At 54.1% G+C, this 19530-nt stretch overlaps 2 protein-coding genes across 2 annotated transcripts in view; both read right to left on the bottom strand.

Moving 5' to 3' along the window:
* Positions 1-19530, bottom strand: part of LOC118639337 (leukocyte immunoglobulin-like receptor subfamily A member 2) — a 462866-nt gene that overhangs the window by 165798 nt on the left and 277538 nt on the right. The gene's annotated exons all lie outside the window — the stretch shown is intronic.
* CDC42EP5 (CDC42 effector protein 5) lies at positions 7-5154 on the bottom strand. Its single transcript, XM_036275714.1, has 2 exons — positions 5025-5154; positions 7-468 (listed from the first exon to the last, which is right to left on the bottom strand). The coding sequence occupies exon 2, from the start codon at positions 466-468 to the stop codon at positions 7-9; it is 462 nt and encodes a 153-aa protein (XP_036131607.1). The 5' UTR covers positions 5025-5154.

Below are 19530 nucleotides of genomic sequence, written 5' to 3'. Positions count from 1 at the left end.
CGGGACCTACAGGCCGATGACGTCGTCCAGCTCCAGGTCGGCGCTGGGGCGGCAGCGAGCCCTCGAGGGCTGGGCCCCGGAGCCGGGGTCCGCGTCGGGCTTGGCGGCAGCGGCCCCCGGGCGCTCCGCGTCCATGACGCCCAGCACCGCGTCCAGCATCGAGGGTCCCAGGTCCAGATGGAAGGACAGCAGCGGGTCAGCGGGCGCGGGCACGCGGAGGGCGGGCGGCGGGGGCTGCGGCACGGCCGGCGGCGGCGCGGAGCGCGGGGCCCCGGTGGGCGGCGCCCGGGGCTCGGGGGGCGGGCCACCCCCGTGGCGGCTCAGGAACGACGTATCCCCGAAAGCATCGCCACCGCGCCCCACGTGCAGCGTGTGTCGGAAGTCGCCGAGCGGTGCGGAGATGGAGAGGGCCCCTCGCTCGGGCCGCTTCTTGGGCTGCGTGGGGCCCAGCTGCTTCAGCACCGGCATCTGCGGGGTAGGGACGGGTCAGCGCGGCCTCCTCCAGAAGGGATCGCTCTGCGTGCTGCACCCCCAGCCCTGGATCTAGCCAGCCGTTTTCGGGACGCCCTCCACAGAGACAGGATGGTGGTGGGGGATTACTCCCACTTTACATGTGGGGAAACAGAGGCTCCCAGAGGCCCCGAAGTCTCAGCTACTTGATTCATATCTCACATTCAATGTCAGGTCTGCCCATGCCCACCACGCTCCGCTGATCCACGAAGAACCGACATTTGAGGTTCCTAGAAGCCCAAACTTGACAGAAACCCCAGCTCCTCACACATGGGAATTCCTGAACCCAAGGCTGACTGCGCCCAGAGGGGCAGCAGGCCGGGTGTTGGGCCCAGGCACTTCCGGAGGCCTGGGAAATGCTGAAATGTTTGATTTATTTTTAAATGTCAGGATTTGTCTTTATACCAAGGCAGTGGTGAAATACAATGTCATACGTAGGAAGGGGGCTGCCTGAAGATTCCACCTGGGGAGATTTAGGGTGGGCCTGGGTATCTGCATACAGTGTGTCCTAATTAGAACGATTTGATTTTGAAAGACACAATATAATGTCTCACTTTCTGTAAGCTAATGGTAAGGCAAATTTCTCTATGTTAAAAGATTGGGCCCTGGCCAGTTTGGCTCAGCGGTTGGAGCGTCGGCCTGCAGACCAGAGAGTCTGGGGTTTGGTTCCCACTAGGGGCACGTACAAAAAAAAAAAAAAGATTGGCCAGCTCTGGCCGGTATGCTAAGTGGTTAGAGCATGGCCCAAGCATTGAAGGGTGGCGGGTTTAATTCCCTGTCAAGAGCATGTACCTGGTTCGATCCCCGCCCTGGTTGGGGGGCATGTGCGAAGAAACCAATCGATGTGTCTTTCTCACATTGGTGTCCCCCCCCCCCCCCCCGTTCTTCCCTTCCACCGTCTCTAAAACTCAATGGAAAAAATATCCTTGGGTGAGGATTAACAAAAATAAAAAATAAGATTAGGCTTGGCCGGTGCGCCTCACTGGTTGAGTGTTAACTAATGCACCAAGAGATCGCCGGTTCAATCCCGGTCAGGGCACATGCCCAGGTTGTGGGCCCGATCCCCAGTGGGGAGCATGAAGGAGGTGGCCAATTGATATTCTCTCTTATCAATGTTTCTCTCTCTCTCTCTCTCTCTTTCTCTCTCTTCCTCTCCCTTCCTCTCTCTCTAAATTCAATAAAGAAAAAAATATTTTTAAAAATAAAAAAGATTGCCCAAATGGCACACATTGGAAGCTGGCAGCTTGTGAACTGTAAGCTAGGTGTCCTCTGGCCACGTGGACACAGGGTTCGTGTTACATGGACGTGCCTGCCAACCTTTGCCCACATCCTGGAACTTGGCTGTTTTTATGAATCTTCTGGGAGGGCCTTTGATGACCTTGTGCGTTTGTACTAACAGTCACTTACAAGGAACAGTCTTTCTGTTGGAATGGAGGCCCCGCCCTTGGCCAGCTGTATGCGTTGGGATACATGACATGACCTCTCTGTCTGTTTCCTATCTGTGAAATGGATAACACGTCACCAGCTTCCTTCCAGGGAAAAGTTCAAAGAAAACAACACTGAAAACTATATTTGTAAGGGTGCTGGCTGACTGGTGGTGCTGGTGTTGGGGGGGCCAGGTACGTGCCCAAAAAAACCATCAGAGTAGTGGGACAAAATTTAGATCCGATGGAATCCCATAACGAAGACAAAGCAGCCAGCGCTGTTCTTTTAGTAACGAGCACCCCGAGAGATACCGGTGATACAGTGGAGAAGAAGTAAAGCCAAAGGAACTTCAAATAGTTACAGGTGAACGTATCGTGAGAACTGCCCTCTACCCTACTCTCTCTCATTACCCTGGAAGAACCAGTCTTGATCCACCAGCTCGGCAATGTTTCCCAGACTTCTCTGACCTCAACCTAGATGAATAAATGTATTTTTATTGCCACCTGTGCAAACAATCCCCACTCCTCCCCCCCTGACCTCCAAATAAGGGGTGTGTGTGTCCAAAACAAGACTCACTGTTATAACCTGCTAGGCACTTGGATATTTTCAATTCTAATCTATTTTATGTTATTGTTTTAAAAGGCTGACCTCTGCTCACTCATGAATTCAATCCACAGTTAAAAAAATAAAAATATTTTTAAAAACCCTCTCTCGGCGCCCATTATCGCTCTGCTGTGAGTTACAGGTGAAAAGTGCCACACCCGGAAAGCCAACGGCCCAGGTTTGGACCTGCCCGTGCCCACTGCTGTACTGCTTTGGGCGAGTCACTTAACCTTCCTGACCTCATTCCCTTATCTTGAAAGTGGAATGATACGCACAGGATACTTCATAGTCTCTCTGCAAGGACAGGTGACGTGTGGGCCAGGAAAGTCTTAGCACAGTCCTCAGCACACCGCAGATGCTCAGTTATGTGCTCAGGGCAGCCCCGCCTAGGTCATTGTCCCGGGTCCCAGACAAGGAAATGGATCTCAGAGAGAGTATGTGCCTTGCCCAAGATGACAAAGCTCTGTGGGACCCCACAGTCCAGAGTTAGCGCTTCCACTGCCTCCTGCCCCTTGCACGGTTGCCTGCCCGGGCAGCTCTCCTCCCTGCTTCTCCCTGCCTGGCCCTCGCCCGCCCCCCATCCCACCCTCCGATTGCCCTTTTCAGGCGTCATCACGGCCAGTTTCCAGCACCTGGCAGCCCCTCAAGGTTTTGCTTTCTGACATCAGACACACCTGGGCTGCTGTTTCCTTTCTGGAGTTCCTGGCACCCAGTTCCTCAACCCTAAACCTCAGTTTACTCGGCTGAAGGACAGGAGTCAGAATGCCTGCGTGCAAGCAGCGGTCACGGACTGCTCTGGGGATGCTGGCTATTTTTTCCCCAAGCACTGTTTCTGGGCCAGGCGGGCACCTATGTGCCTCACCCCGCCGGACGGACTCATGTAATCCGCACATCATCCCACACAGGGGGAGACCGCTGGTGTCAAGGCTGAGGCGCAGAGAGGTGGGGTAACTCGCCCCGGGTCACGCCGCAGCAATGTCGAGGGGTGGGTGCCAGCAGATGAACCGCGGAGTCTAAGGATGACATCAGATGGCCGACAGCCCCCATAGGAGACGGCGGGTGGCATGCCTTCCCATGGAAAATATGATGTTTTGATTTTTTAGAAAGGCCAGGGATTTCCTACACCCTCAACCATGTTTGTTTGGTTTTCCTTTTCTTTTTCTTTCTTTTTTTCCATTCCAGATGAGAACCACGATAGAAATGGCTTTTGTTTTGTTTTTTTTGTTTTTAATGCCACCTCTTCTCCTACCAGCTCTGAAACCTTGGGGCAAGTCACTCCACTCTGAGCCTCTTGGGTGTGTGTGTGTGTGTGTGTGTTATTTTATTTATTTATTTATTTATTTATTTTTTAATCCTCACCCAAGGACATTTTTTTTTTCCTTTTCGTTTTTTGTTCAGATAGAGTGGGAGGGAGAGAGAGGAAGAGAGAGAGAGAAACATCGACGTGAAAGGGACACATCGAGTGGCTGCCACCCGCACAACCCCAACCAGGTTCGGGGACAAACTGCAACCGAGGTACGTGCCCTTAGCGGGAACCGAACTGGGGTCTCTCTGGACCGTGGGCTGACGCTCTACCTGCTGAGCCAAACCGGCCAGGGCTGTGTGTGTGTGTTATTTTAAAAAATATTGCCCTGGCCGGTTTGGCTCAGCGATTGGAGCGTTGTCCTGAGGACCAGAGAGTCCTGAGTTCGGTTCCTGCTAGGGGCACATACCAAAACAAATATCTATCTATATATATATATATATATATATCTATATCTATCTTTTACAGAAAAAATGGGGAGGGGGGAGAGAGAGAGAGAGAGAGAGAGAGAGAGAGATGGACTTGTTGTACCACTCATCTATGAAATCATTGGTTGATTCTTGTATGTGCCCTGACCAGGGATCAAACCTGTAACCCTGAGGAATCTGGACGATGCGCTAACCAACTGAGCTACCGGGCCAGGGCTCCTGTCCTCTCAAACTGAGGCTCTAACTTGTCTCCAGCAAAGTTCTGTGCTCCCTGCAATGAGGTCATGATCAGGGAAAGTCCAGCGCTCGGCCAAGGCTCCTACAGAGGGGCCGTTGTTTGTGACCAACGTGACGCGGACAGAGTGGCAGGGGCCAGGACGGGACACTGGCCGCCTGCCCCCAGCCCTGGGCTGCAGGCCTCCTCCGGCCCGCGCCGCCCCCTCCCTTCCCGCGCGCTGCGCTCCAGCTGCAGAGGCGGGGGACACAGCTGGTTCTCCTCCGTCCCCTCCTGGCCCCAGCTCCGCCAGGACGGAAATAACAACCCGCTCCGGATCCGGCCCGACTGGTTCCCAGCTCCGTGGGAGAGGCGGCGCGGCGCGGCGGGGGCGCCCCGGAGGGGAAGACCCTGGCTCCTCGGGGCTGCGGGGCTCGCTTCCCGAGGCCACGTGGCTGCGGCCCGGACTCCCGCGGCCGCCGTCTCCCGCTTCCCTCCGGGCCTGGCCGGGGCCCCCGGCCCCCTACGGCCCCTCACTCACCTCGGGGTCCTCGATGAGTGGATCGGGCGCGCTCAGGCTCGGCTCAAGCTGGGGCGCCCCGTCCTGGGTTCGGAGCTGGCCTCGGCCTTTGGGTCCCCGGCCCGCGCCTTCTTCCTCCTTCCTCCGGGAGGGATCTCACCTGCCAAGGGAAGCGTCCTGCGGAACCTGGAAGGGGACCCGGACCCAGGCGTCCGGGTCCACGGTGCCACCTCCTCCGGCCCCTTCTCGCTCAGGTCCCCAGAGTCCTGGCTCCCAGCTCTCCCCCCTCAGCCCAGGAGTGAGGAGTCCCAGCGTCTCCCCAACTCAGTCCCAGGAGTCCGGGCCCCGCTCCCGACGTCGGTCCCTTCTTTACCTGCACCCGGGACGAGTGTCAGCCCCTCTCGGGGGCCATGGTCGGAGCCCAAACGGGCGCAGAGTGGCCGCCCAGTCCAGCTCAGTCCGTCTGGGGCAGACAGGGTTAAGGCGCAGGCCCCGCCCAGCCTTCCTTATCCCCCGAAAGTTTGCCTCTAGGATTTAAAGGACTAGAAAGCAGCCGTGGAAAAGCGGAGGCCCCTCCGGGCGGAGTGTGGGGGCGGGAGGAGGCCGGGCCTGGGTGTGCGCGGAGGACACGCGGAGGGGGTGGGGATGCACTGGGCGCACCCCAGCCCGGCCCCTCCCCCTGCCCAGCTTGGAATTTCCTGGAACTGGGGAAGTTTGGCTGTTTGGGAGAGTAATTTCTTCCAGACTTGCGGCTGCTGGGGGAGCGTGTGTGGGGACTGAGAGAGGGAGAGAAGAGAGAGACAGAGGAACAGACCAGGTCGGGCAGCGAGACCCCGGGACGCGGGAGGTGGCCTTCCAGGGTCAGCTCCGACCCCGCTGCACAGACTTCCCTGGCCCAATGTGCGTGCCCGAAGCTGCTGGTCTCTAGACGGGTCACTGTATCCCCCTGAGCGCCCGTGCCCAGAGGTGACGAGGAGAAGGTCAGATCTGGGCGTTGGGAAGATTCCTCAGGAGCCAGGGCGAGGGCGGGCCTGATTTGGAGGATGGATGGCAGAGTCCCCCGGGAGGAGGCTGGCTGGAGGGCATAGAGACAGGCCAGGGAGGAGGCTGGCTCCGTGGAGAACCGGGGCTGGGGTTGTGGCGCTTGAGGACAGAGAGTCCGGCGACTCGATAGCAAAGAGGTGTGGCTTGAACAAACTCGGGAAGGAGTGTAGGTTTATAACGGGGAGGAGAGGAGGAAGGACGTTCCCAGAGGGCTGCGAGGCCAGGTGGAGCAGAAGGCACTCTGCCTGGGGGTGGGGTTGCATTGGCCTGGTTGGCCTGGAGGGCTCAGCTCAAAGCCACTGAGGACTGAGACCCCCCCCCCCCCAGGCTGTGGGACCGAACCAGGTGCTGTATGGACCGGGAATAACGCAGTCAGATCCAGGTGTGGAAAGGCCCCTCGTGTCCGTGTGGGGGAGGGGCTGGACAAGGTTGGGAGCTGCATCCAGGGCCAAATGTAAGGTGTGGGTGGGAGTGGTCACCCCACATTCAGTAACTGAGATAAAGAATAAGACCTAAGTAACAGACTTGGGCTAACTATTTTAATTGATGTTAAATTCACACCAAATGCAATTAACCGTTTAAAAGTGGCATTTGGTCCATTCCCAGTGGGGTGCCACCACCATCTCTATCCAGTTTCAAAACAGTTTCTTCACCCCGAAGGAAACTCCATGCCCTTTAGCAGCCCCTCCCCATCCACCCCGGTGACTGTCAACCTGTTTTCTGTCTCCGTGGATTTGTTTGTTTGGGGCATTTCGTGTTCTGGACTCATCTGATACGTGGTCTTTTGTGTCTGGCTTTTCTCATGTCTTCCAGGTTCACCCACATCGTAGCATGGGTCAGTGTGCTTCATTCTCTATCTATTTTGTAACCCTCACCTGAAGACATGCTTATTGATTTTTAGAGAGAGGGGAACAGGGAAAGAGAGAGAGAGAGACAGAGAAAGAGAGAGAGGCAGAGAAAGACACACACACACACACACACACAGATCTTAACTAATAAAATTTTATTGATTTTTTTATCCTCACCGGAGGACATTTTTCCATTTTTTGTTCAGACAGAGCGGGAGGGAGAGAGAGGAAGAGAGAGAGAGAAACATCGACATGAAAGGAACACATCCAGTGGCTGCCACCCGCACGGCCAACCAGGGCCGGGGACAAACTGCAACCGAGTTACGCGCCCTTAGTGGGAACCGAACCCGGGTCTCTCTGGACTGCAGGAAGCCGATGCTCTAACTACTGAGCCAAACCGGCCAGGGCTTAACTAATAAAGTTCTAATGACCTCCTGCAACCCAATCTCCATTTCATGTGGCTATGAAATTAGTTTGGTGTGTACACCTCCCAACCTGGCCAGGTTCTTACAATTCTAAGGTGCTCTCACCATTTGGGGCCAGATGATCTTTGCTGTGGGGGGTCCTGTGTGCACAGCCCATGGCCTCTCCGGGCTCCACCCACTAGATACCAGTAGCATTTGTGACAACTGGAAATATTTCCAAATGTCCCTGTCTGGGGTGTTGCCCCTGGTGCTGAGGGGCTGATCTAGACAGTGCTCCGAGAAACCGAATTGTGAGTGCACAAGGGATCCTCTGCGGGTGGTTTGGGTTACCCCTGTTTTCCCACTTAGCAGTTTCTTCTGGGAATCAATCGTTACTACGTTCCGATTTGAAAAGGAGGTGGGAGCCCATTTCAGTTTTTTAAAAAGATATATGAGAACAGCAACAATACAGCAGCTGTCACTTGGTGGGGGTGGGGTGGGGTGAGAATCTTCTAGGAGCTCTTCTAAGCCCTGCCCACACAGAACCTCATTTAATCCTTGCAAATACGTCTATGGAAAGGGAGTTGATATTATTATCTTCATTTTACAGAGGGGAAAACTGAGGCACCGGTAGTTAAAGACATGTTTTTGGCCTAGCTGGTGTGGCTCAGTTGGTGGAGCATCAGGCCATGCACCGGGAGGTCCCTGGTTCGATTCCCAGGACTGAAGAAACACACACACAAAACCCACGTACGGCACAGGGGGTGGGCAGTAGACAGTGTGGTGTGGAGCTGGGGAGGCACAAAAACACAAACACCCCGAACAGACACTTCTCCAAAGAGGACATTCTGATGGCCAAGAGACGTATGGAAGAATGCTCACCTGTCACTAACCATCAGAGAGATGAAAATTAAAACAACTATGAGGTATCACCTCACACCTGCCAGAATGGCCGCCATCAATAAATCATCAAACAACAAGTGTTGGCGAGGGTGTGGAGAAAAGGGGACTCTAGTGCACTGCTGGTGGGAATGCAGACTGGTGCAGCCATTATGCAAAACAGTATGGAGTTTCCTCAAAAAATTTAAAATGGAACTGTGTTTTGATCCCACCATTCCACTTCCACGAATATATCCTAAGAATCCTGAAACACCAACCAGAAACAATATAGGCGCCTCTATGCTCATAGCAGCACTATTTACAATTGCTAAGATCTGGAGACAGCCCAAGTGCCCATCAGTAGGATAAAAAAGCTGTGGTACGTGTACACAATGGAATACTATGCAGCTGTAATAAAGACCTCTTACCCTTTGCAACAGCATGGATGGACCTGGAGATTAGTATGCTAAGTGAAATAACCCAAAGAACGACAAGTATCATGTGATTTTATTTGTGGAATCTAATGAACAAAATAAACGGATGAACAAAACAGTACCAGAGACATGGATACATGGAACAGACTGACAGAGGTCAGAGGGGAAGGGGATGGGGGGACTAGATAAAAGAAGGTGAAGGGACTAGCCAAAGAACATATATTTGTAGCCCATGGACACAGACAACCATGTGGTGATGGTCAGGGGAGGGGGGTGGGGGCTGTGGGGAGGTGGGCAACGAGGGGGGTGGGGGACATCTGTGATAGTGCCCACAATACAAATAAAGTAAAAAAATATATACAAAAGTAAAACAGAAACACAGAGAACAATGAAAGGTTCCAAGGATATAGACAGCTAGAGACCTGGACCCCTAACAGTGAGAGGGGCAGGAAATCAGAGAGAGAGAGAGAGAGAGAGAGAGAGAGAGAGAGAGAGGAGGGGAAGGGAGGGGAAGGGAGGGGGAGGGAGGGGAGGGGAGAAGAGGGAAAGGAGGGGAAGGGAGGGGAAGGGAAGGGATAAACATACACTCAGAGAGAGGCAGAGGAAAACAGAGGAGAGGAATTAGGAACCATGCCAACAGAGGGAGCCCAAGGAAAACCAGCATGTTAGGGAGTGGCCTGCAGCCAGACTGCCTGCTTCAGGAATAGCCAAGCTCTGTCTCTGGAGCTCCCTGTGATGAGTCTCAGCTCCTTCTTCTTTTTCTTTTTTTTAAAAAAAATATGTTTTTATTGATTTCAAAGAGAGGAAGGGAGAGGGAGAGAGAGAACCATCAATGAGAGAGAAACGTCCGTCAGCTGCCTCCTGCTCAGCCCCTACTGGGGATTGAGCCTGTGACCCTGGGCATGTGTCCTGACCAGGAATTGAACTGGCAACCTCCTGGTGCATGGAGCAATGCGCACCCAACGGAGCCACACCAGCCAGGCTCAGCTCCTTCTTCCTTTCAGCTGGCTCATCTGGGAAGTGACCCCGTCCCCCTGCTGCTCAGACCATCTGCAGTTCCCTCCTCCTCTGCCTCCCATCCCTGCAAGGAAATGTTCCTGGGGGCCGATGGCAGGTTCACTGAAGAAAAAAGATGTCTTAGGAGAATTAGAAAAGCTGAGGAAGTAAGGAGTTCCAAGAGATATTTCCTGCGAATTTATGGCCAAGGTACCAGGAGCCTCAGTCTTCCATCTGGTAGTGGTAAGAGGGATTCCTGAGGTTCTTCCCATCCTGACACCTGAACATGGACAGGTGGGATCATGGTAAGAGCTCAGGCATTGGTGGCAGACAGGTTTGGCTTTTTTTTTTTTAAATCAATTTTTTGATTTTAAAGAAGGAGGAAGAGAGAGAGAGAGAGAGAGAGAGAGAGAGAGAGAGAGAGAGAGAGAGAGAAACATCGGTGTGAAAGAGACACATCAGTTGGTTGCCTCTCGCATAGTGATTGAACCTGCAACCCAGGTACATGCCCTTGACCAGGAACCAAACCCATGACCCTTCAGTGTGTCGGCTGACACTCTAACCACTGAGAACACTGGCCAGGGAGCATCATCTTTTAATCCTCACCTGAGGATATGGTTTTAAAAATTGATTTCAGAGAGAGAGGAGGGGAGAGGGAGAGAGAAACATTGATGTGAGGGAGAATCATGAATCAGTTGCCTTCTGTATGCACCCCAGCAGGGGATCACACCCACAACCTGGGTATATGCCCTGACCTGGAATCAGACCCCTGACCTTTTGGTGTATTGGATGATGCTTAACCCACTGAGCCACGCCAGCCAGGACCCAGTCTGTTTTATTTGGGTCCCGCCCAATAACTAGCATTCTGAACCTGGCCCAGGAAGAGACACTCTGGTGTACACAGGGGAGAACTGACATTATGGGACAACCTGAGCTGTTCCAGTCATTGTGATGCTGAGTGCGAGGCCCACATCCCAAGCTTCCGAATTCTGCCCTTATTCAGGATTCACGGAAGGTCAGGGCAGTCTGGATTAATGTCAGCTACCAGGAGTAAAAATACTCCTAGTGTTTTTCTAGTTTACCCTCCTGCTCTGACTGACTATCTTGTATTTGACTCCTGTTTGGGGGACTATGCAGACTACCAAAGACAGGGACTCAGCCAATGCAAAATGGTCTCATAGACTCTGACCATGGTGCTGAAACCACACACGCACACCCAAATCCCAGTCAGCACCACGGACAGCAGCAGACCCCCCCCCACCCATGGGTCCTGATGATCCAATTAGGGAAGGTGTCTAGATACAGGTCCAGAGAAGGAGCCTGGGTTTTGCAAGAGGGAGGGAAGCTCACCACGTGGATGAGGGGCAGCTTGACCACAGAAGGACAGCATTCTGGAGAAGACAATTTCTTTTCTAGTCAACACCGGAGCAAGCTGACAGGAAGCAAAAGTGGAAGCAGCCTGGACTTGGCTTGGCCACAGTGTTGAGCGCACACTGTGAGTGCAATAAGGATGCTCTCACAAAACGTTGGGGCGGTGCTGCCTGCTTTATAAACCTCACACCATTACTTTTCTTCCCTCTTGCAGTCAAGTTTGCAAAACATAGCATTTACTGTTTAAAAGTACTGTTCAGTGCACTAGGGTTCCCTTTCCTCCACATCCTTGCCAGCACTGGGTGGCGGGAATGCAGACTGGTGCAGCCACTGTGGAAAGCAGTACAAAGTTTCCTCAAAAAATTAAAAATAGAACTGCCTTTTGACCTAGTGATCCCATTGCTGGGAATATATCCTAAGAATCCTGAAACACCAATCAGAAAGAAGATTGGCACCTCTATGTTCATAGCAGTGCTGTTTACAATGGACAAGATCTGGAAACAGCCCAGGGCCCATCAGTAGATCAGTGGATAAAAAATCTGTAATACATTTACACAATGGAGTACTATGCAGCTGTAAAAAAGAAGGAACTCTTACCTTTGGCAACAGCATGAAGGGACCTGGAGAGCATTATGCTAACTAAAATAAGCCAGTCAGAGAGAGACAAATACCATATAATCTCACTTATTTGTGGAAGCTAATGAACAAAATAAACTGATGAACAAAACAGTACCAGAGACGTAGATACATGGAACAGACTGACAGATGTCAGCGGGGAGGGAAGGGGAGGACTGGATGAAAGAAAGTGAAGAGATTAGCCAAATAACATATATGCATAGCCATGGACACAGACAACAGTGTGGTGATGGCCAGCGGAGGGGGGCAGGGGCTGGATGGAGGTGGGCAAAATAGGGGAAATGAGGAACATGCGTAATACTGTCAACAATTTAAAAAAGATAATCAGAAGGGGGAAAAGTGTACGATTCAGTGGCTTTTGGTATATGCACAATCTTATGCCATCATTGCCGATATCTAGTTCAAGATTGTTTTTATCACCCACCCCCCAAAGAAATCGTGTACCGTTGTATCAGTGAAGGTCTGTCACAGAAACAGAACCAATAGGTTGTATATCTAGAGAGATGTATTTCATAGAACTGGCTCACACAATTATGGAGTCTGGCAAGTCCAAAATCTGAAGGGGGGGCTGGCAGGCTGGAGACCCGGGAGAGCTGATGTTGCAGTTCTACCCAAGGGCAGCTTGCTAGCAGAGTGCCAGGGGTCATCTTTTGTTCTGTTCAGGTCATCACCTGATTTGATGAGGCCCACCTACGCTATGGAGGGCAATTGGCCTAACTTCCATTTCTTAGACGCCTTGGGTCATCTGGGCTGGAGAACATGGATTCTGAGAAGATCAGGGGGTTGAGGCCAAAGACCATACAGCACATGGGCCTTGATACATTTCTCCTTGAAGGACAGTGACTACTGGGTCCTGGCCAGTTTGGCTCAGCAGTCGGAGCGTCGGCCTGCGGTCCAGAGAGACCCGGGTTCGGTTCCCGCTGGGGACATGTACCTCGGCTGCAGTCTGTCCCCGGCCCTGGTTGGGTCGTGCATGCAGGAGGCAGCCACGTGATGTGTCCCTTTCACATTGATGTTTCTCTCTCTCTCTTCCTCTCTTTCCCTCCCACTCTCTCTGAACAAAAACTGGAAAAATGTCCTCGAGTGAGGATAAAAAACAAAACAAAAACAAAGACAAACAGCGACTACTGGGCTGGGTCACTCCTGGGTTGAGCTACGGGACTGTGCCCTTGGAGAGGCTGAGTCCCACCCAGTCCAGGAAGACATGAAGCCAGCATTGCAGCCTCTGTCCTATTAGATTTTCCCTGGCTGACTCAGGGCCATAAAGAAGTCCCTTCCCGAGGAGCCCAGCTCTGCTGGGGAGCCCGCCCGGTGCTGCAGCCTCAGCAGCCTCTCCCTGGAGCTGTGACCCTCAGGGCTGAGGTCTTTCCCTTCACATCTTGATTCTCCTCTGTCCCCTCTTCATGGGCCCAGCCCTTCTCCCTGGGAGGGCATGATTGGCCTCACTGACCATGGGACAAGGCTAGAAAGACCACCTTCCCTAGTCACAGTGTCTGTCCTCTATGTCGTGATCAGACCCAGGGACACCCATCGCGGTCCAGACCGGACCCCGGCTATCAACCCAGACCCATTGGGTTCTTTGCAAACTCAAACTTTTATGAAGCCCAGCCCACCAACATGTGGACAACATAACTGTTTCTACGTTTGTTGTTGTTAATTCTCACCCAATGATATTTCTTCCATTGATTCATTGATTTGTAGAGTAGAAGAAGGAGAGAGAGAGAGAGAGAGAGAGAGAGAGAGAGAGACACACACACACACTGATTGGTTGCCTCCAGCACGCACGCTGATCAGGGCTGGCAATTGAACCTGAACCTAGGTATGCACCCTTGAGCAGAATCGAACCTGAGATGTATGCAGGCTGACACCCCAACCACTGAGCTACACCGACCAGGACGTGTAACTGTTTCTTAAAGTGCATTTGCTTCTGCAGACGTAGGGGCTTTCAGTTTAGGAAAACCAGAGCCAGCTAGGAGGCAGGGGGAGTGTGCAGAGCGAGCGCAGGGTCACAGGACACAGAGGGGCACAGGGACAAGGGCATCATGTCTGAACCCTGCCACCTGCCCGGGAGAGCATGAGGGAGCAGGTGGAGTGTCCTTCCAGGGGGCCACTCAGCTCCGTCTCTGCACCCCCAGTAAGAGGTGTCAGAGAGGTTTATGGTTTCCCTTTTCAATGTGAGAAACGGAAACATTTGCATGAGGAAATGTGTGGTTTGCAGACATTCAGCCCGTGAAGGCAAGAAGCCAAGTCAGTATGTTTTCTTCTGTATTTGGTTCGTCTATATGGTTACCTCTGTATCTATGTATCTATGTAACTGTCAATGTATGTATCTCTATGTGTAACTATCAGTCTATACATTTATCTACGTATATATGTATTTGTATAAGTATGTATCTGTGTATGTATCTATGTATCTATCTATCTATCTATGTATCTGAGTATCTATGTGTCTCTCTAAGTATCTAGGTACCTGTCATCTAGTTCTATCCCTAATACATTCATATTAGGTGAGTTTCATTTGGACGTGGGTTCAGGCTGGTTATGGAATATCTCACTAGAAACACCTTCTGGAAACCAAGACCTCCCTGAACCCCAATAGGGGAAGCTAGAGTCGGGCCCGGGAGGAGCCACCCTCACTTCCTGTGGGGCCACAGAAATGAGCCTGTGACGTGGCCCCTGCACACGCCCCAATCTGCAGGCCCTGTGCTCCCTCACCCAGGACCAGGACAGAGAAGGCGGTGAGAGGCTGGCCATGGCCCCCCATGCCACCACCCTCCTGGGCCTTGGTGAGCACAAATGCAGGGGCAGGACCACAGGAACACAGGGGACTCTGGGTGGGACTGAGGTGGGATCCAGGCCCCATCTCAGTCCAGCCTCTGGTCCAGGACGTGCTGAGCCCTGGGGCAGAGTCAGCCCGGAGGCCCTGATTCCCCTGTATCACTGAGCCTAAGCCTCCAGTGGGGGGAACAGGGCCTCTACCTGTTCCAGACACTGGGATGGGGCCGGTCAGACCCAGAAGAGGCCAGAGGGGGATCGGACGGGGAGGTCGACTGAGAACGTGTCTGGACCCCGATGTAGGGGGGGAGGGAAGCGACCCACTGGGAGTCGTGTTGCTGAGGGTGCTTTGCAGGGTCTGGGGGAGATGAAGTCATTCCCTGCAGCACACTGACCCCACCCCCCCATTTAAGGAATCAGGGCGATGGGCGTTTTCCTCACCGGGGCTTCCCTCGCGGTGCTCTGCCTGGGCCAGGTCGTCCGCACGCAGGAGGGTGAGTCATCCCTGTAAGATTCGAGGATCCCGCCCGCCCCAAGGGAGTCCTGTGGATTTGGGGAGGGATCAAACCCCAAGTTACAGCAGATGAAGGTCCCTGCTAAGACTTTTGACAGCTGCCAACCCCACAGGACACCACCACTGATGTGCACGCTCCTGAGATCCAATACGTCTAAACTGGACCCTTGGTTCTCGCCCACTCACATCTGGCTCCTCCTCACCCCTCCTGAGTTCTCAGTGCAGGTCATCACCCAGGGCCTGATAACGCAGTCATCCCTGATCCCCCTTAGGGTGCCCCCTGTACCTCCACCCCACAGCCCTGCTGATTCCACCCTCTACATCCTCAGGTGCGCCCACGTCCCTGTGGGTGCCACCTCCATCTGAGCTTCATCAGCCCTCACCCCACAGCAGCTATGGGGTCTCCAGGGGCCTCTCCCTGCCGGCTCCACCCCATTCCTCCCTGCAGGCGAACTTAGAGAAAACCCATCTGATGACTTTCCTTCCCAGCTGAAACCCTTCACTGGTTGAACTGAGGTTGCATCAGACCCTTATCAATGTGGTTCCTCTGGCCGCATCTACCTCAAGCCACGTCCTTCCTGCTCTGTGGGGTTCCCTTCTCGCCAGACACGTTCGCTTTCTGTCAGCTTCTCAGACACACTGTGCTCACCCTGCATGCGGGACGGTCTCACACGCTGACTTCTCCACCACCAACACCTCGGCCTCCCCGATCTGCTCAGTGGAGCCACGTCTTTTGCATTTATCACATCGCAGCTGACTTTGATTTCCCAGGTGGGGAAGGGTCTCCTTGTCCCCCTGTTGTCATCCCGAGGCCTGGGGGTGTGTCCACTTAGTTGATTCTATTTCTGTGACCCCTCGCTGTCCTGGGGGACTGTGGGTGGCACAGTGGTCCGGCTGGTTGAGGCCAAGTTTTGGGTGGGACCTGTAACTTGTGGCCACGTGAGGTGGCTTCCATCCACCCTGGTTTTGCTTGGACCAGGGGCCAGCTGCTCTGTGTGTTCTTCCCCTGTCCCCTTCACAGGAGGCCCTGGAGACTGCACCTGCCCACCCGGGACCCCCTCCTGGGCTGGGGGTGGAGACCCCAGCCTGTGGCGACCCCTTGGTGCTCCGCTCTGGAGTGGGCGTTGGGGTCCTGCTCCTCTCATCGCGGGGGGCATCAGCAGACAGTGCCGTGTTGCATCCTCAACAGCAATAGGCCCATTCACCCTGGGTGGGGGATTGACCGCCAGGAGGGAAGACTCGCCCTAGATCCCTGGGCGAGTTGGATCAAAGGCAGGTTTGAATTTTCTAGCTGTACCCCACCCTGGGTACTCTAGTTGACTGGTTGTAAAACCAGGGGGTGTGGACCTAGGGGTCTCTGGATGGGGGAGGTGAAGGTCTCCATGGGGCAGGGGCCTGGGTGCTCCTGTAGAGGGAGCTCCGGAGGTGGGGCATCTTGAGAAGGGGGAGCAGCTGCCTGAGACACCTATCAGCCCTTTCTGACTCCTAGGAACACCCCGAGAAGGCACCCTCACACTCATAGAAGTCACCCCCTCAGCCTCAGAAGTGTGCTTCCACACAGGTAAGTCACCTGGGAGTCTGTCCAGGGATAATGCTGGGAGGGACAGGACCTGGGCTTGGCCGGGTCTGGTCCACCTGACAGTGACCCCTGTCCTCTGCTTCCAGAGCCTGCCTCCGGAAACTACCTGGTAGGGAACGGTGTGCGCCTCGGCCTGGCTGGCACGGTCTTGCTGATCCTGGTGGCCATTCTGGCAGAAGCCTGGCACAGCCAGCTCAGGTCCTCACAGGGACCTCAGGGATGGAGACAAGAGGACACTCATCAGAGAGATGAGACCCCAGGGCCCTAAGGAGGACCTTGTCCGAGTCGCAGAGGCTCTCGCTGGAGCCCCGGAGACCCGCGCGGCCGGGCTGTGCGCTCCTGGGGGTCCGTCTCAGGTCTCCAGGGCTTGGCTCCAGGTCTGACGCTCACCATCATCACAGCCCCACCCCCGTCCTTCCTGGGTCTCCCTTCTCTCCAGGTTCTCAGACAGGCCCAGGCCCCTGCAGCCCCTGCCCTCTTCCCCCTCCCCCACCTTCTCTCAGAGGCTGCCAGTGCTCACCTCAGGCCGTCCCTCCGTGTTCAGCCTGTCCCTTGGTGGGCTCAGCGTCTGGGCTTCTCTCCCAGGTCTGACCCCCCTCCTGACACCCACGCTGGGATTTCCTACCCGCCCACCCCCTTCCTTTTCCTGGAGCCCCACCTTCCCAGCTGCTTTCTGGGACCAGGATCGTGATGCTCAAGGCCCTTGGTCACCCACACCTGTCACCTGTGAGACTGCTCCCGCTCTGGCCCCCAAGCACCCCACTTCTCCCGTTCCTGGGTGACCTCTGCCTCCTGGGCCTGTCTCCTCAGGTCCCAGCTGACTGGAATCAACAGTCCAACCCCAGAGCACAGCGAGGTGGCACTAGACTTCCTGGGGGATCCCTCTGTAAGTATACACATGTCTAATCACTAGGCTGTACACTTGGAATACTATATTGTACGTCAACGGCAGATGGAAAATAAATGTTAAAACCGTCTTCTGCAATCGGAAAGTCACAGGTGCTGCGCAGAGGTGGGGTCCGGGTGGTTCGTGCACTGCTGGGGGCCGCACGCTGCAGCCCCGGGGGAATTCCTGCGGCTGTTCCTCAAACCTGAACGCGGGACCCCCTGCGGCCCAGCAACCCCACTTCGCGCCGGCGCGCAGTGAGCGGCGGGGCTTCCAAACCTCCACACCCGCGTCCCCACAGCAGCCTGGCTCACAAGAGCCACGTCCCCCCACGGCTGCTCAGACGGGGAAGGAGGCAGGCAACGTGTCCGAGTGACGCCTGGAGAAGGGGTCCCGGCAGGGCTGGCTTTGGAGAGAGAAAGGGGCTGCGCGTCCTCGAACGCGGGGTGCGGAGACGCGGGGAAGACAGGACCGGATTCCGCCCCGGTGCCCCCCAGGATCACGCAGCGCTGCGGACGCCTGGATTTCAGCCCGGCGAGGCCTGTTGCGGACTTCTGTCCCTGACGCCAGGGGAGTCGGTCCGTGTGGCCCTGCAGTCCTGCTGGTGCGCACTTGTCGCCGCAGAACCGGAAGCTCCTGCGCCTGGACACAGCGGTCTCAGGACGCCTCCCAAGCGTCTGGAAACCGGGCGGAGCGTTCCTTACAGGCCTCTGCCCTCAGCCCCCCGCAATTCCATCCAAACCTCGGCCGGCGGAGCAGGAAGCCCAGCCCGGTCACCGCGGGCTCCAGGGTCGGAAGGACGCTGCTTCGCTCTGAGACGCAGCGGTGTGGCTGGGCGGTACCTGCGCCGAGTCCCCGTGGTGCCGGGATGCAGGGCCACTCACCACGTCTCCTGCGGGGCAGGGCTGGGCAGGGCGACTCCCGTCCCCTCCTCTGTCCCCTGCACAGAGAGGAGAAGGCGCCCTTTGCTCTTCCGGAGAGGTCTCTTCACAACCGTGCTGCCCGCTCTCTGCTCCCAGCTCCGGGTCAGGCTCAGGGGGGAGCGGGCTCTTCCAGCGCCCCGGGCTGCCTGCAGGGTCCCCGAGTCCTGCTGGGAGCAGGGAGCGTCGTCCTTGTTGGTTTTGGTGCTCAGCTTCCCAAACTTGGCCATGGAAGGTCCTTTCAGCTTCTCATTGTGCTTTCTAAGACCGTCCCTCTGGTTGTCTGTACCCCCAAAACTTTCTAGATGACAAGGGAGCCCCAGCTTATCCGTGTTCCTCCTGCCCTGGAGCAGGAGGCCACCTGCCTCCAAGTTCTCAGGTTCCTTCTACTGGGAGCAATACTTAAAAAGCAGGATCTGTAGTTATGTGAACCCAGGGCTACCGGGGTTTTGTTCTGTATCAACCACTTAGTATGAGGGAGGGTGCACAGTGTGAACCCACACATGTATTTCCCACCTGGTGTAACATCGCAGGGTTCTTTTACATTGTACTCTCTCTTCCTCTCTCTCTCAAGTCAATAAAAAAAAATATATTTTTTAAAAAGCAACAATTACAGCTGCATAGTACTCCATTGTGTATAGGACCTGGAAAGTATTATCCTAAGCGAAAAAAGCCAAACAGAGAAAGACAAATATCATATGATCTTACTTATTTGTGGAATATAATGAACATAACAGTCTGAGGAATGCTTCCTTTGTTCCCATGATGATGCCCTTAAATAATTTCCTTTCTTTATATTTTTTAATTGAAACATATTAGACATATGCCACTTATAAATGTAAGGTGTACACCATGTTAAGCTGATACATTTAGGTACTATAATATGATTTCATTGTAGCAGTAATGAGCATTTCTATCATGTTACATAATTATCATTGCTTTTTAGAAGTCAGAACAAAGTTCTTTTCTCTCAGCAATTTTGGCGATTAGAACACAATATCATTACGTTAGATCTCTAGGACTTATCTACTAATTGTTATAAGTTTGTCTCTTTAAATGAACTCTGTCCTATCCCCAACACCTCAGCCCATGGTAACCACCATTCTAATCTATGTTGTTACAAGTTCCACTTTTTAGATTCCAAATATAAGTGATATCAGACAGTATTTGTCTTTCTGTGTCTGACCATCCCATTTAGCATAATGTGCTTAAGGTTGATCCATGATTTTGCAAATGGCAGA

Source organism: Molossus molossus, unplaced genomic scaffold (assembly GCF_014108415.1).
Source record: "Molossus molossus isolate mMolMol1 unplaced genomic scaffold, mMolMol1.p scaffold_m16_p_21, whole genome shotgun sequence".
In the NCBI taxonomy this organism is placed as follows: Eukaryota; Metazoa; Chordata; class Mammalia; order Chiroptera; family Molossidae; genus Molossus; species Molossus molossus.
Note: the sequence above shows the minus strand (reverse complement) of the source record. Positions and strands in the feature narration are given on the sequence as shown.